Here is a 14,692-nt window from a genome sequence, read left to right as displayed (position 1 = left end):
TTTTTATCTGCATCAGAAATGCTGTGGTGAAGGATTTCTCTGCCAACAAATAAACTTTGATTTAGGTTTATCTGTGCCAGGGGAGTTTTCCCATGGGAGTGGGATGGAAAAAGCTTCCAAGAGAAGCATATATAATTATATCTCTTCTGGAGTTTGTTCTGTTGCTCAGATTTGAATTGATGAATCCTAATGTGCTACTGGATAGTACCAGAAATGCATTAGTGTGTTTTTTTCTGTCCTTGTTTCCTTTTTTCCTTCTGGTTTGTTTGTTTGTTATGGATTTGTTCAGATGACATCATTGCTTTCTTTTTATCTTTGTCTCATATGACAATGGGTTATTTTAGTGAACTTTACAGCTTATGGCCATTTTGTATTTAGTGCAAAATTATTTGTACTAAGCTTATTTGGACAAATCTCATGGAATCAGAAAAGCATTTATATTTATTTTAGTTGATATTGCTACCAAGATCCAGAAATTAACAGCAATGTCTATGCGTGTTGAGGGTCATTTCCCAGAGCAGAATTTTATTTTCTGAAAATGCTGTGTATAAGTTTTCATGAGCTTCCTGTTGATGTTGGATAAAGCTACTGGGTTTTATTTTGACTAAGCAGTGCCTGTTAGGGGCATCCCATTTTGTATGGCAAGGTCTCAAATGCAGCTGAGATATTTGTTCCAAATCTTTCCTTTATGTGAGACTATGTCAGTCACAGGAGCTTTCACCATGGTAAAACCAGCACATCACCTGCATCTGAGAAAGCCTAGTTCATTTCTCTTCACAGCAAGGTGTTGGCTGAAGTGGAAAACAATGAAAACCCAGGCGGGTTGATGGGGATAGTGGGGCCATTTGGTGAGCTGAGCCAGAGAATTACCACGGGTTCATCCTGTGCAAACACTGGGTGTTGGCTGGGGATAAGCCCTTCCTTAGCACGTAGGAATAGGTACATATTTATCATCGGTACAGAAACCTGCATTTTGTTCCCTCAGGTGAGAGGGGAGAAACCTTTGTACAATCTTCTTTGCTAGCAGGCTTCTGAGCACCTTTGTGCTAGCAGCTGTCTGTCTGCATTAAAAAAACCCCCACCATTCTGTGCCCTCTCAGCCGCTCTCTGGGGACTTGACATGTTCCTGCTAGCAGTCTCTCTTCAAAGACTGCTGCCAGTCATTCATTTTAATATGTAATCTCCAGGAAGCCGTTTGAAGCGGTGTTGCTTAGTTACAGTTGAAGTGTGCTCTGCTGTGAGGGTTTCGCTGGTACAGTTCAGATTGCAGGAATACAGGTCGGGTACCACATTCCGCAGTCGTTCGTGCAGTACTGAGACAGCGATCCTGAAATCTTTCGATGGTGAGAGAGTGAAAAGTTTACTAAATATGGAATATGTACTTAGAGAAGGAGCTATAGATCTTCTGCCTATATATAGTAGAGTAGATTAGTTGCTTAAAATTTCAGTCTATACTTAGCAAAGGTTATGAAGATTTAAAGAGTAAATTTAGGAAGATTATGCTTTTGTGATGTTAGCATATTGGGAGACTGCATTTCAGAGATTATTTAATACAGTTAAGAGTTCTTGTTTTGTTAAACATTTTGCAGTGTATCCTGTTATAAAATCTTCCATAATTGTTCGACATAGCTGTAACAGAGCTTCACATAAGGGGGTTCCCTGTGTAAATGTTGAAGTTGATGTAAATTCTTTTATGGTATGCATTACCTTGCATGGAAACATGAGAGCATGATCAAATAGTTAACTACACTGAGTCATCAGAGCCGGCTTAAAATTGTGCTTATTAGTTAGATAGCCTACTGTGAGCCTTTTCTTTCCCTCCCCTCCCTCCCCCCCCCCACTCTCTCAGTATCTCTCTCTTTCTTAAAATCCAATCAGGATCTGCTGAAAAACATAGATGGTCACAAAAAGGCATTCCATGAGATCCACAGGACCAGGTCTGTTAATGGCGTGCCTGTTCCACATGACCAGTTAGAGGATATGGCAGACAGGTAAGGCTTTCAATGTGAATTAAAAAGCTTCTGTGCATGAAGGGGAGCCTGTTTGATTTTTTATCTGTTCATGGAGAAATCACTGTCTATTTAAATTTCTCAGTGGCAAACAGATAGATTGAAAAACCTGGAATATACATAAAAATATACTGAAAAACCTGATGCTTTTAAGATTGTTAAGAATCAAAGTAGGCTATAGATTTTGAATGGGAATACTTTTTTTATATTGATCCTGTTATTACTGTCCCTGGAAGAAATGTTATATAACAGCCAGGATGCATGTGAAAAAAAAAGAAAAATGACTTTGCAAAACTTAGTAACAAAAGTAAACCGATTATTTCTGTGAATAAACAGAAATGTAATCAATCTGTTGTTCAAGAGCAGTCATCAGAACATCATCACACATAATTAAATGTTTGTAGACTCTGATTGAAGTGAAAGATTAGAAAAATATCTGAACTGTAACTAAAGCTTTCAATCTCTCCTGCAAAAATGCATATTGCTGTATTTTACTATTCTGTGATTCATTTTATAGGTTTAATTTTGTTGTCTCCTCATCTGAGCTCCATCTGTTGAAGATGGAGTTTCTGGAACTGAAGTACCGTCTGCTGTCACTCTTAGTCTTTGCAGAGTCAAAGTTAAAATCATGGATTATCAAATACGGAAGGCGAGAGTCTGTGGAACTGCTTCTTCAAAATTATATTGTAAGTTGGGGTTGTCTTCTTTTTATAATTATTTTTGAGATATTCATATTTAAGTTTACTAGAATTGTATAAAAGAACAGAAACAGACAGCAGATTTGTCAGTCATCAACTTTATAACTGTATTATTATGGAATAACTTCAGAGGTAAATCTGTCTTCCCCTTGGAGGAACTTTAGTCAAAAGGCTAAAAGTAAAAATTATTGTCTTTGCACCATTTCTTGGAAAATAGAAATAACATTCCAACTGCTGTCCGGTGATTAACTTAGCAAGCACACCTGGAGTTCCAAATCCTTGATTTTTGCTTACTTTGTATAGTTATTCCGAAGAAGTTAATTTCATCTTCTTTTACCCTGGCATAGATGCACTTTATAGTGACTATACACAGTTTAAGAGTTAAAGACAGAGGAGGTTTTTGGCATGCATTCCCACACAGTATTTTTTTAAAGTCTTCCAAAAGAATTAAAAAAAGGAAGTTATTCTACCTCCGTGTACTTGTTCAATAGACTATACCTATAGGGGAGTACTTATCTTCTTTTAAAGAATGATTTTTCTTTTCCTACTCAGCATTATTATATTAAACCCATTGCTTAATTTCTGTTCTGGAAGGAGTTTGCTCTATCTCTGCATCAGCCATATACCACGTTAAGAAACAGAAACTATTGGCTTACAAGCGTTCATTGATAAATTCTCTTTCAGTGTTATGCTGCTGTATCTTTTTAAATTCACACGTGCAGGGCCAAGTGTAGGTAGAATGATACTACTGCTGCACTTGTACATTAGAGCATGAAGGATTCATTCAAAAGCACGGCTGGTCTAAGTATTTTTTCCCTTCTATCTAATCCATATGGAGAAAATTGCACAGGAAAATTTAGTCTGGAAAGAACTTACTCAGTTACAGAACCATTCAGAGCCAGGTCAATATGCAGAGGAAATTATTGATGTTCCAACTTCTTTGGAAAGAAAATTCAAACTCTGTGAAATTTGGGTGAAATTTGCAATCTACAAAGTGGGAATTTCTGTGTTTAAACTTCAGCAGTTAGGGACACAAAAATTCAGTAGTTAGTTAACCTTTTTTAGACAAGCTTTGCAAAATTCAAATAATTACTTGAATTAACTTAGTTTGCTGGAGCGAGGTGCAATACTAGGAGTTGTAGTCCATTTGTTTACCCTCTAAAACTGTCAAAAAAACTACTAAAAGGTGACAAAGGGAAATAATAAAAAAGTGAATAGCTTGAATTTTGGGGGTTTTTTTGGTCACTTTCTTATTTTTTCCTTTAAAGTGAACATCAAGTTGTTAATTTGTGTATTAATTTGCAATCATTGTGATTTAGACCACTAATGCTGAGGTGGTCTTTAGGGAAGAAAAATGTTTCCTTGCGTAATTTTTGAAACTGCATAACATCAAAATGAGGAAATTGGGACAGGAAGACAAATAGATCTCATTTTCATTATTGATGGCCGTGACTTCTGGCTCCTTCAAGGTGTGATGGAAAGAGAATATATTTGCTTGGCTTACCTGAGACCAGTTTTCTAGGACTGAGAGACAAGTGTTACTCTTCCAGTGTATTAGGAGTCTTACGTAGGAAAGCTGTAGTCAGTACCTTATAGTCAGTGACTATATTAGTAGGAGATAAAAATGTAAGTCTGTTTGTCTGCCAAAACAGACTGGGGAATGTCAGCATTCTAGGAACATGCGTAATTAGGATCTGGATAGAACATATGCCTGGAAAATATTTATGTACTGTAGTTTAAAAATAAAAGTGGTGGTTTTTACTTAACCTTATCATCTTTTCACCCATCTGTCATACACTGGAAGTAAAGTTCAGCACAGACTGTACACCATCAACTTGAATAATATACTGTACCAAATTCTCCACTGTAATGGAGATACTAGGTACATGGATTTTAACCCATGGAACTGTGTTTTAGCACTGCTGTGTTAGCACTTTTTTAGCATCATGTGCTATACTGATTTGGGAAAGCTCCTTATTTTCTTCAAGGAGTCTTGTCAGATAGGAGACAATATTAATTAGTAAAACATCTTTATTTGCTTTTTGAAAATATTTCAAATAGCTCTTTAGGTCAGTGTTATGTAAATCTTTTTTGCTCTTTCGTATGAAGTGGCTCAAGTTAAAATGTATGTATGGCTTTGGCAAAACTGAAAGTCATCAGTCTGTCACGTCATTCATGATAAAGCCTGTAGGTCTTCATACATGGCAGATTTTGTTTTACCAGGAGAACAGAGAAAAAATCTGATTGTTCTTGACTTCTGGTTTCCTTGGTCATAAACATGATTCTAAATTACGTACTAGATAACTGTTGTAACTTGACATAGCAACTGTCAAAGGTTTAAAAATAGAAGGGTTTTTGATGTATAATGGCTGGCAGAATAATTTTTAAAGGGGTTTTTTTATGTTATATAATATGTGTTGATGAACACACAAGATCTGATTCTCCTGTTCAAAATACATTAAACTTTGACTTCGTTTGAAACTTGGTTTTATCAAAATCACACTTGTATGATTTTTTTCTATTATGGTGTTCCAAAGCTTGTATAAACATATGTAGGGTGTGGATTCCTTATTTTGTAATTTTGTAGATGAGGAGGGATGAGATGTAGCATAAATTACAGAACCATTTCAAACTCTACCTTTCTCTCCCTGTTTTAACAGTGGTAATGCCAAGATATAATATGCTTGCATAACATAGAGCTATAATTATGTATTGCTCTTAAAGGAAATAACATTTCTGAAAGACATGTAAAAAAAGGTCAGTTTCAGTTGCCATGAGGGATAAAGAGGCATAACATTTGTACAAAAATATTTCCAGATAATTTATTAATTGCACTCTAACACATCACAGAGCTAAACCATCACTCACAAAGGAACAGCGCTGTGTCACACTTTGGAAAAGCAGCATCTCTTTGTGCAGTGTTTCCATGATCTTACTTTTTGCCAGTTGCAAAGGAGGTAAAGGAAAATTGAAGAATAAAGCAAATGTTTTTCATCTATTAAAGTGTAACCTGTTTTTCTGCAAAGGCTTAATACAGGAACAATTGGATTTGATTGTTGTGGTGATGTATATGACGGAAATTTACTCTTTTATTAAAATTATTCCACTTAGATTTGAGTGTAAAATAGTTTTCATTAAATAACTTGTAAATTAATTACTCAGTTTCTGCACATTCTAAGTATCATATGCTATTGATTTCCAGCAAGATAGCAAGTAAGAAAACATTAAATAACCTTTCCATGTGGAAAGTCAATAAATTTGGTTTTGTAATGATATACTCTGCTGTACCATTAATTTGTAAAGATAATGATGAAAAGATGAATGGAGGAATAATGAAGTTAAATGTTGTCATCAGTATCCTGATGTAATTTGATAGAAATTATTCCTAATACCCATCTTTATTTTATCTATTATGATTTTTTTTCTTTTCAGTCTGTTATTGAAAATAGTAAGTTCTTTGAGCAGTATGAAGTTACTTACCAGATCTTGAAACGAGCAGCTGAAATGTATGCCAAAGCAAATGGCTCAGGTAAATATCTATATTTCTTTAATCACTGGAACAGCATTTTAATCTCTTTAGACATAAGTATCCTCTAAAAAGGTCTCCTAATATTTGTTTCTTCCATGCAGCAAAGCTGTTCCTCACCAGCAGCTGCAGTTCACCAGAGACTACAGCCTCTGGTAGCAATTTCACATATTCTCTGGCATGTAGGCACCTGGTCCAGAGCAGTCTGCCCTCCTGCTGCTTCTGAATCTCCAGAGAAGGGTGGTCATATTCAGACTTCCTCCTCGGAAAAACCCATCATCCATGCTAACTCTTGGATTATTTCAGTGTTGTTAATTTGGGATAAAAAATCGTGACAGAAACCAAATTAGGAGTAGGGAAAATGGTGTTCTAGTGCCTGGAAATGCTCCTTGGCTTGGCTTAATTTAAAAGAAAAAGGTAAATAGGGAGTTGGTCCAAGAATCTTAATTGCAATATTATCCCTTGGTTTATTGGAGGTTCTTCATTAACTTTGAAAACCTGCAAGAGAAACTCAAATGGTAGTTGTAGTATGGATGTACATGAGAAAAAATGTGTACCTGATTCAACAGCTGCCTCCTGTCATTTTTGAGTACTGCTGAGTTCAGTGAGAATTTGAGGGCAATATTTGACCTAGATAATTACAGGCATGAGATCACTTTAATCTGTAACACAGTAATGTCTGTGGAGGATTGTTGCAGCTACTGGTAAAGGGGGGAGAAAATGGATACCTTTGTTTGTTGTTAAATTTAAATTGACAGTGACATCCAAATTTTACAAAAGTAAACATTTTTTGCAAGGTATTCTTGCCAAGAACAAAAGTCACAGATTTATTCAATGCTATTAATAAAGTCCAATAACAAATTCTTTTCTAAAGAACAAATACTAACATATATAAATTCAGGAATAGCAGTTCAAATTAGCTAACTATATTCTGCATATTTTATGAAGTCTCAGCATTTGCTTGGCCTTTTTTCTTCTCTGTTTGTTTTCTTCTGGAATGAGGACACATTTGTTCCTTTCTTGCCATGTGGAAAATACTAAAAGTTAAATGGCAAAAATTAGCAGTAGTTTGGTTTCAAAGTCAATGGCAGGAAGATCAGAATTTAATTTCATACTTTTCAATGCAGACATATTATGTGTCTTTATATTATACAATTCATTTTTTGGGTTTTTTTTAGGCAAGCCTGTCTCTTGATTTCTTTTATTGCAGATTTGAAATGAACACCACACACAATATGCAGTGTGACTGTTTTAATTTAGCATGCATTTTAATTTAGCATTACATTTTTTATGTACTTTCCTAAGTCTTTAATTCACACGTTTAATTTCTCAGTCATGATCTTGTGCTAAAATTGGGCTGTGAGCTGAACATTCGTATATAAAAGCCTACTGAAATAGAAGTTACAGTAAAATATAATTCTCTGATGAGAGTGAATAAGCATGATATAAAGTTAATCTTTACAGAAATAGTAATGAAACAAAATAATCAGTGTTTTTCCTGTATCTCAGTGGAAGAAGTTGAGAATGTGATGAAATTCATGAGTGATACCACAGCTCAGTGGAGGAACCTCTCAGTAGAGGTGAGAAGTGTAAGAAGCATGCTGGAAGAAGTAATTGCTAATTGGGACAGATACAGCAGCACTGTGGCAGGTCTACAAGCTTGGCTTGAAGATGCTGAAAAAATGCTGAATCAGCCTGAACATTCTAAAAAGGTATGCACTGGTAGCATATGCATCTGGCTATTTTGTAAATTGTGAAACATTTGATACTTTTTTGCATTTGCTTAGCCTTTGCTCAGACTTCGACATCCTGTCTTCCTTCATCATAGGAGTTTCAGTGTTCACTTGTGTAGCATCTAGAGGCAAATACATACATACCCAATGGAGAAAGCCTCATCTGTGGTACCATGGCTAGAGGCATCTTTGATACGAATAGAGGGCTGCAGTATTGCTCAGAGAGCAATGTTACAGAGAGGAATGTTACATGATTCACTCAAAGGCAAATACAGCTCTTAGCACCAAAGTGAGTAATCATGGACTACCTATAATGACGCTTCCACTGATTTTTCTAGATGACAGATTTCTGTACTCATTACCTTCAAAGAGCAGTATCATTAATAGTGTTGTTATTTTTGATGGGTGGTTAACTAATCCATTTCCTTGGCATTTCAGAAATCTTTTAGACAATTGATTTTGGGGACCTGCAGTTACAAAGATAGTTCTTCTGTATTTTTTTTCTGTTGTAATGTTAGAGTACTTAAGCACTAAGATTTAAGTGGGTAAATCTTCAAGAATAACCTGGAATGAGTTGAAGAGTCCTGCATTTAATAGGTGCTGAATTTGCACCTGATCCCAATGTAGCAGCTACATAGCTCTTAACACTAAAGTAGGGTTCTCGTAGGTTATGACAAACTGACATCAGGTCAGGAATGAGCATTTCATGTTACATGAAAGAACAGTATAGTTCTTGTTAAGGTTTGTTAGTTTAAACTGATGTAAAATAATGGAATACACTTTTTAAATAAACGTGAAAAAAACAAGTCTGGCATAATATAGATTCAAACAGTTATTACTGGGCTGGAAGGATGTCTTCCACTGATCAGGGTGATCTTAGATACTGGTTTATGTTTTATGTAAGTAACTGGAGAGTGATTAAAATTAAATATTCTTAAATCCATATATGTGAATAAAATCAAAGCATTTACTTTTCTAATCAGATGTATAACTTTATCTTTAAAGATTTTCAAAGCAGAAATTTGAACATACCCATACAGTATATACTTGCTTCTGATTTCTAAAATAAATCCAACAAGTAATTCTTTTCATTCTGATAAATAATTTCAAAAATTTCAAAAAACCATGTTGAAAACCATAGACATGAAGCTTTATTCTTCCCAAAATGCTAATTTCTTCTTAAAAATAACATTGCCTCAAACCTATTAAAGGTTACTGAGTAGTAGCATAATCTGCCTGTAGACTGAGACATATTTTAAAAGTTACTTCTACTTTTAATTTTGAATTTAGCACTTCATAGCAATGTTTTCACTTAGGTAGTTCCAAGGATAGGTCTGATTTAGAAGTTTTAGTATTTGATTATTAAAACTAATATCAGTTCTTATAGTGGTTTGTAAAATTAATAGTCTTACAGCCATGAACTAAAAACATCTGGAATATCAGGTGAAAAATGGTAACTGTTGTTTGGAATATGGCATAAAACATTTTTAAGCATTTCAAAATATTTTTTCTGTAAACCCATAAAGATACCAGTAATATGATACAGAGTTGCTCATTTGCAAACCTTACCTGTATTACTTAAAGCCACTATATTCTATCCTAGGCCAAGACCATAGTAGCCCTTCATCATGCTGTCATGCTTTCTTCTTCTTTCCATTATCTCTGTATCATTTCCAGACCAGCACGTACCACTGCTCATTTTGGAAAAGAAAGTGGCCTGTTGGCTTTCTTGTTGGCTACTGTTTTCAGAAGCCTTACTGTGAACCTGTAGCAGTGAAGATCTTGTAAAAAAAAAAATACTAGTATGTGCTTGGATTTTTCAAACTGTTCCTTCTACAGCTTCTTTGTTTACTTCCATTACCTCTTAAGCACTTTCCATATTAATTTCATTCTAACTGCACCCTCCCACACTTCTCACACAGCTGTATCCAAAAGGTTTTAGAGAGCTTCTAGATCTCTTGTGGTGACTTCCTTAAAAAGAGCTGCATTGTTTTAATTGAGAATGAGATGTGCTTCCCAGTACCTTCCAAACTTGTTTAAATTTAACACATGCTTAGGTTGGCTTCTGAAATGGAGAGACTCCCCAGCAGGGTCTGCGGAAGGTAATGGTTTGTGGGAATAAGTGTGTGGAAACAAGGATGTGAATAGTTTACTCCATGTGCTTTTTTCTTCTTGACCTCTAGTGAGCCTGACCATTGGAAAGCTGACCAGTGTCAGATTCAGTAGACTTAATTTCGTTTGGATGTACTCAGAAAGTTTAGCCTTTGCACAAAGCAAGGGGTTTGCTCCACTGCAAGTGAAAAAAGATTCAAACTGCAGATGCAATTTACTGAGGTGATTAAATTTATCCATGATACCGCAGTACAGAACACCTGAACACTACTGATCTCAGCGTTAGGAACTGAACACAATGTGTGTTGTTCAATCCTCTCTTGAAAACATTTGACCAGTATATAACCATTAGACTTTTTCTTTACAGTTGCATCTGAACTTTTTTTGCACGTGCATGAGTTCTGACAAATACAGTTTCAGAACTGTAGCTCTGAAACTTGGGATGACTCACAGTATGGTTGGATAGGAATTTTTCACATGTACCATTGAGAAAGGATTGTATGGGGCTGTCACTGGAAGGTGAATAGTTTTGGAATTATAGGGTAGATAGATAGTCATAAACAAAATGGATCCCCTTCCTAAATCCTGAGTATCAGGTAGCATCAGCTTGAATCCTTCTGATTATTCGTTCTCCCCGGAAAGAAGGTGCTCTCGTGATCCAGTCTGTTTGGAACAGACTGTGCCATTCATTGAATAGTGCATTGTTTGGGAGAAGGGTAGCAGGGACAAGCCAAAGCCATGTCAGAGAAGGTGTGGACAGTCATGGGACAGTGATTGAGTCCTGTTTCGTTTACTGGTATAGCTGGAGTCATGAAGCCCAGGGATACCTGCCTTAGGAACAATTGCCCATTGGCTGGAAGAGAGAAAAAGAGGGGAAAAGAGACGCTCTTTTTCTTTTCTACAAATTTATCTGAGTGTACCTGCCTACAAGATGCATGCAGTCTATCAGGCCGTCTCAGTGAGGGGGACAAAATCACTGACGACCATCTCTTTCCCCTCTGTGCTCACCTGCACTGAGATAGGAGGGAAGCAGTGATAAAGAATCAGTCTTCACAGGTCTTCTGGGATGCCAGACCCTGGAAAGCTGCATGTGATTCACAGCAGGGAAAGGACCTCTCCACAGTCTGTATATGGCCCGGGTTACTATCAGCCCATACTGTTTAAGGATAAGACAGAAAATAGATGAGCCCTAACAGCATTTTCAGTTATGGAACTTTCTCTTATGGAGGAGTTTCATTAGTTTAACTGAAGCCACTCACTGGAGTAAAATGAGCTGTAAGTAAACTGGCAGTAATTTTTTATTCCACAGGTTGTATTCACAGACATTAAAATTCTATTATAGCATATTCGATGTGAGGAGCTTCAGAGGATAATTGTGCAACGAATTTTTTATCAAGTCATGAGCGGGTGATTAAATTTTAGTTTTGTGATTAAGATAAAGACTAATTGAAAAGGTTTTGGAGCTGTGTTTTTATTTTCTTCTTCAGGATTTCTTCAGACACTTACCTCATTGGATCCAACAGCACACAGCCATGAATGATGCTGGTAATTTTCTGATTGAAACATGTGATGAGACCATTTCCAGAGATCTTAAACAGCAGCTTCTGTTGCTAAATGGAAGATGGAGAGAATTGTTTATGCAAGTTAAGCAGGTAAGTGACTTTGCCCCTGTTACTTTTAAATATTTACTTTGTTATTTCCATGCAAGCAAGACAGATTACCCTGTTAGCAGGACTATAGGACAACTTTCAAAAGTGCCTAACTGTTAATGAGTATTTAAATTAGAAATTACTCCCTGACAGTAATTTATTTTATTGAGGCTCTTCCTTTATTTGCCTTTTTGGTTATACAGCTATTTTGGGGGGAGTGAGGGGACATTTTCAACTAGTATAAGCTGTACTTTTTCATTATGGTCACCGGTCTTGATACAGGGAATGTTATTTATACATAACCTCTACTGTTCTGCAAAGAAAATGACTGATTTTCAGTGCCTATTGTTACTGTAAAAGCTCTATGAAACTAAACAGTAAAAATGGTGAAAATGATAATTTTTACTGCTCTTTGATGAAAGCTCCTTCCAGTTATTGTACTGCAACCATAAGCAGGGACAATAATTAATTTAATTAACTAAATGTTTTCCCCATTTTGGTCAGACTTTACTTCTATCTTGGTTACAAGCAGGCTCTGATAGTAAACGAATAAACCTACCCTTTACCTCATGTAAGAGATTCAGCTGATACAAAAATAATCGTTGTTTCTGTATTTGCTCTTTGAAAATCAAAGAGAAGATGTGAGCTTAATTACATAGAAGTATTTCACACCTCATAAACACGTTAGAAAATATCTTTAGTATAGTCAATATACATCTATTGATATTGTCCCCTTTCAGTGATTTGAAATCGCAGTTGCCTATTTGAAGGTACTGAATCTGTTTTCTTTACTGGAATTATTATCTCCTATGCAGTCAAGTTAAAGGGAAAAGCAAATAATGATTGTCTCTCTTTTATTGTAACTTTTCCAGACTGTTGACAAGAATGTTCTCAAGCTTTACTTGCTGATGCTATTTAGGGCGATTCACTGATGTAAATGTCTCTTCCCCTACTTATGCAGCTTCTTTCATATGCTGGCTGTGTGGGTTTTTTTCTCACTGGCTTTTTCAACATTTCTGTCATACAGCTCTTTCTACTTTGTAAGACATATGTTTCCCCTTCCCCTGGCCAGCATTCCTTTATTAAGATCTCCCTTATCCTTTAGCTTTTCTAGGCTTTTCCTGTTCTACTCTCTTTGCTGAATTGTCAAAATTGATATTGTAGGTAGTGAGAAATGAATTGAACTGTTGGTTCTAGAGTAGAAACAAATGAGTCTGGCATTCCCTGTTCATAAAAGAGGCTGACCTCCTGTATGCATGCTGTTCATTTTAGCATCATTACTACTGAAACTAAGGCACATGATGAGTTTAGAAGATTAGTTTCCATCATATTGTATTTCATTGAATATAATTTTTCCAGCAAAAAATTGCACTGAAAACATACTAATTCTCCTAAATCATTACTTAATTGCTGGATATCTAATTTGGGGTGGGGCTTTTTTTTGCTTTCCATTTTTTAGTATGCTCGAGCAGATGAACTGGACAAAATGAGGAAGGAGTATGTAGATGGCGTTGCCCATTTGACAGCTTTTATTGATGGAAGCAATAAGAAATTTTCAGTCCCTGTAGAAGTGTCCTTTCTTGATGTCAAAAGTTTTATACAAGATTTAGAAGTAAGTTTCTTCCTTTAGTTTCCTTCTTCCTCCTTCAAAAGAAATAAACTTGCAACTATTTAATTCTGATAGCATAAAATTACTTTAGTATACATTCCCATTATTAACTGGGTTTTTTTACCAGTGGTGGATTTTTTTTTTTTTTATTATTTCAGCTATAGCTAAAATATTTATCATTGCATTCTATTAGTGACATTTTTAGAGCAAATTTCCAAAACACTGTCTTACTAGATATTTCTTTCTTTGTAGTTTCAAATCGCATTCAGGTGAGTTGACTGATACTCTTTGGCTCAGTTTTCATGCATTTGAAACATGATCCAGTGTTCACTAAAATCAGTGATGAAAATAATTGATACTTAGAATATATATCGTTTATCGGTCTTTTATCTCCCATGAATGCACAAATACTAGTGCTGAAATATTTTTTGAAACACTTGTTTCAGAATATCAAGCAGAAATTGCCTGCCATGGAAGCTCAGTATAAAGCAGTTACAAGAACGGTGCAACTTATTACAAAAGAAGTTTCCCAAGAGGAAGCGAATGAAATGCTGGGAACTTCGGCACGGCTCAAGGAGCAGCTGGGCAAGGTTGCAGAATACTTTTTTTTACTACTTGTTGTTGACTGTTGAACTAATAAATAGTAGGCTCCTGTACACAAATTCTCACATATATGCATTTGAACAAATATGTAGTTGTAACAATTGATTCAGGGTGAAGATGTTGTTTCTTTTAAATGCTAAGACAACCATCCTTAAATTTAATACTCTTTTCTTTAGAAGTAATACAGGATCAGGACTGCTCTATCTTGAAAAAGAGTAGGTAGCAACTATGTAAACCTACATGCAGAAAAAGTTGCTATTTATTGAATTTTACAACTTTTTCAATAACTTTTTCCTGACCAAAAGGTTAAGGAGCATTCCTGTGCCCTGCTGTATGAATGCCAACGTCTGCTGTCTCCACTGGAAGAACTGGAGAAGCAAATCACACATTTTTATGAATCTCTTGAAAAAGTAAATGAAATAATTTCTATCCTGGATCCTGAAGCACAACCCACAACTGTTCTTAAACAAAAAGCCCAAGTAAGTTTCAGAAACATCCTACAAAGGTCTGCTGCCTCTGAGTATTTACAATTATCTCTCTAGGAATTTGGATTGCAACTCTGTAAGCTGAGCAGATATTTCCTCATATTCAGGCAACAGATGTAGCCTTATCCTAAAGTCAGCTAGGCGTAAATATAAAAAGATTGAAACTTGTGTTCCTCTCTAGTGCCCTTGGTTTCAATCCAGGAAGTAAACATAAGATTTTTTTTTTTTTTTAAATCTAGTGGAAATTGGACTGAAGTACTAGAAATAT

General features: G+C 35.7%; 1 protein-coding gene across 21 annotated transcripts in view; it reads left to right on the top strand.

The window, feature by feature from the left end:
• Nucleotides 1–14,692, top strand: part of SYNE1 (spectrin repeat containing nuclear envelope protein 1) — a 295,197-nt gene that overhangs the window by 82,810 nt on the left and 197,695 nt on the right. For 20 of the 21 annotated variants that reach the window (XM_032101881.1, XM_032101882.1, XM_032101866.1 and 17 more), the window contains 8 exons: nucleotides 1,879–1,991; nucleotides 2,527–2,695; nucleotides 6,140–6,236; nucleotides 7,743–7,945; nucleotides 11,566–11,730; nucleotides 13,187–13,339; nucleotides 13,783–13,926; nucleotides 14,245–14,418. In XM_032101881.1, the coding sequence (XP_031957772.1) occupies nucleotides 1,879–1,991; nucleotides 2,527–2,695; nucleotides 6,140–6,236; nucleotides 7,743–7,945; nucleotides 11,566–11,730; nucleotides 13,187–13,339; nucleotides 13,783–13,926; nucleotides 14,245–14,418 (1,218 nt within the window). Of the gene's footprint in view, nucleotides 1–1,237; nucleotides 1,344–1,878; nucleotides 1,992–2,526; nucleotides 2,696–6,139; nucleotides 6,237–7,742; nucleotides 7,946–11,565; nucleotides 11,731–13,186; nucleotides 13,340–13,782; nucleotides 13,927–14,244; nucleotides 14,419–14,692 lie in introns of those variants that run through there. The other variant, XM_032101878.1, reaches the window with a different exon arrangement.

Source organism: Corvus moneduloides, chromosome 3 (assembly GCF_009650955.1).
Source record: "Corvus moneduloides isolate bCorMon1 chromosome 3, bCorMon1.pri, whole genome shotgun sequence".
Classification (NCBI taxonomy): domain Eukaryota; kingdom Metazoa; phylum Chordata; class Aves; order Passeriformes; family Corvidae; genus Corvus; species Corvus moneduloides.
This window is presented reverse-complemented; position numbering and strand designations above follow the sequence as displayed.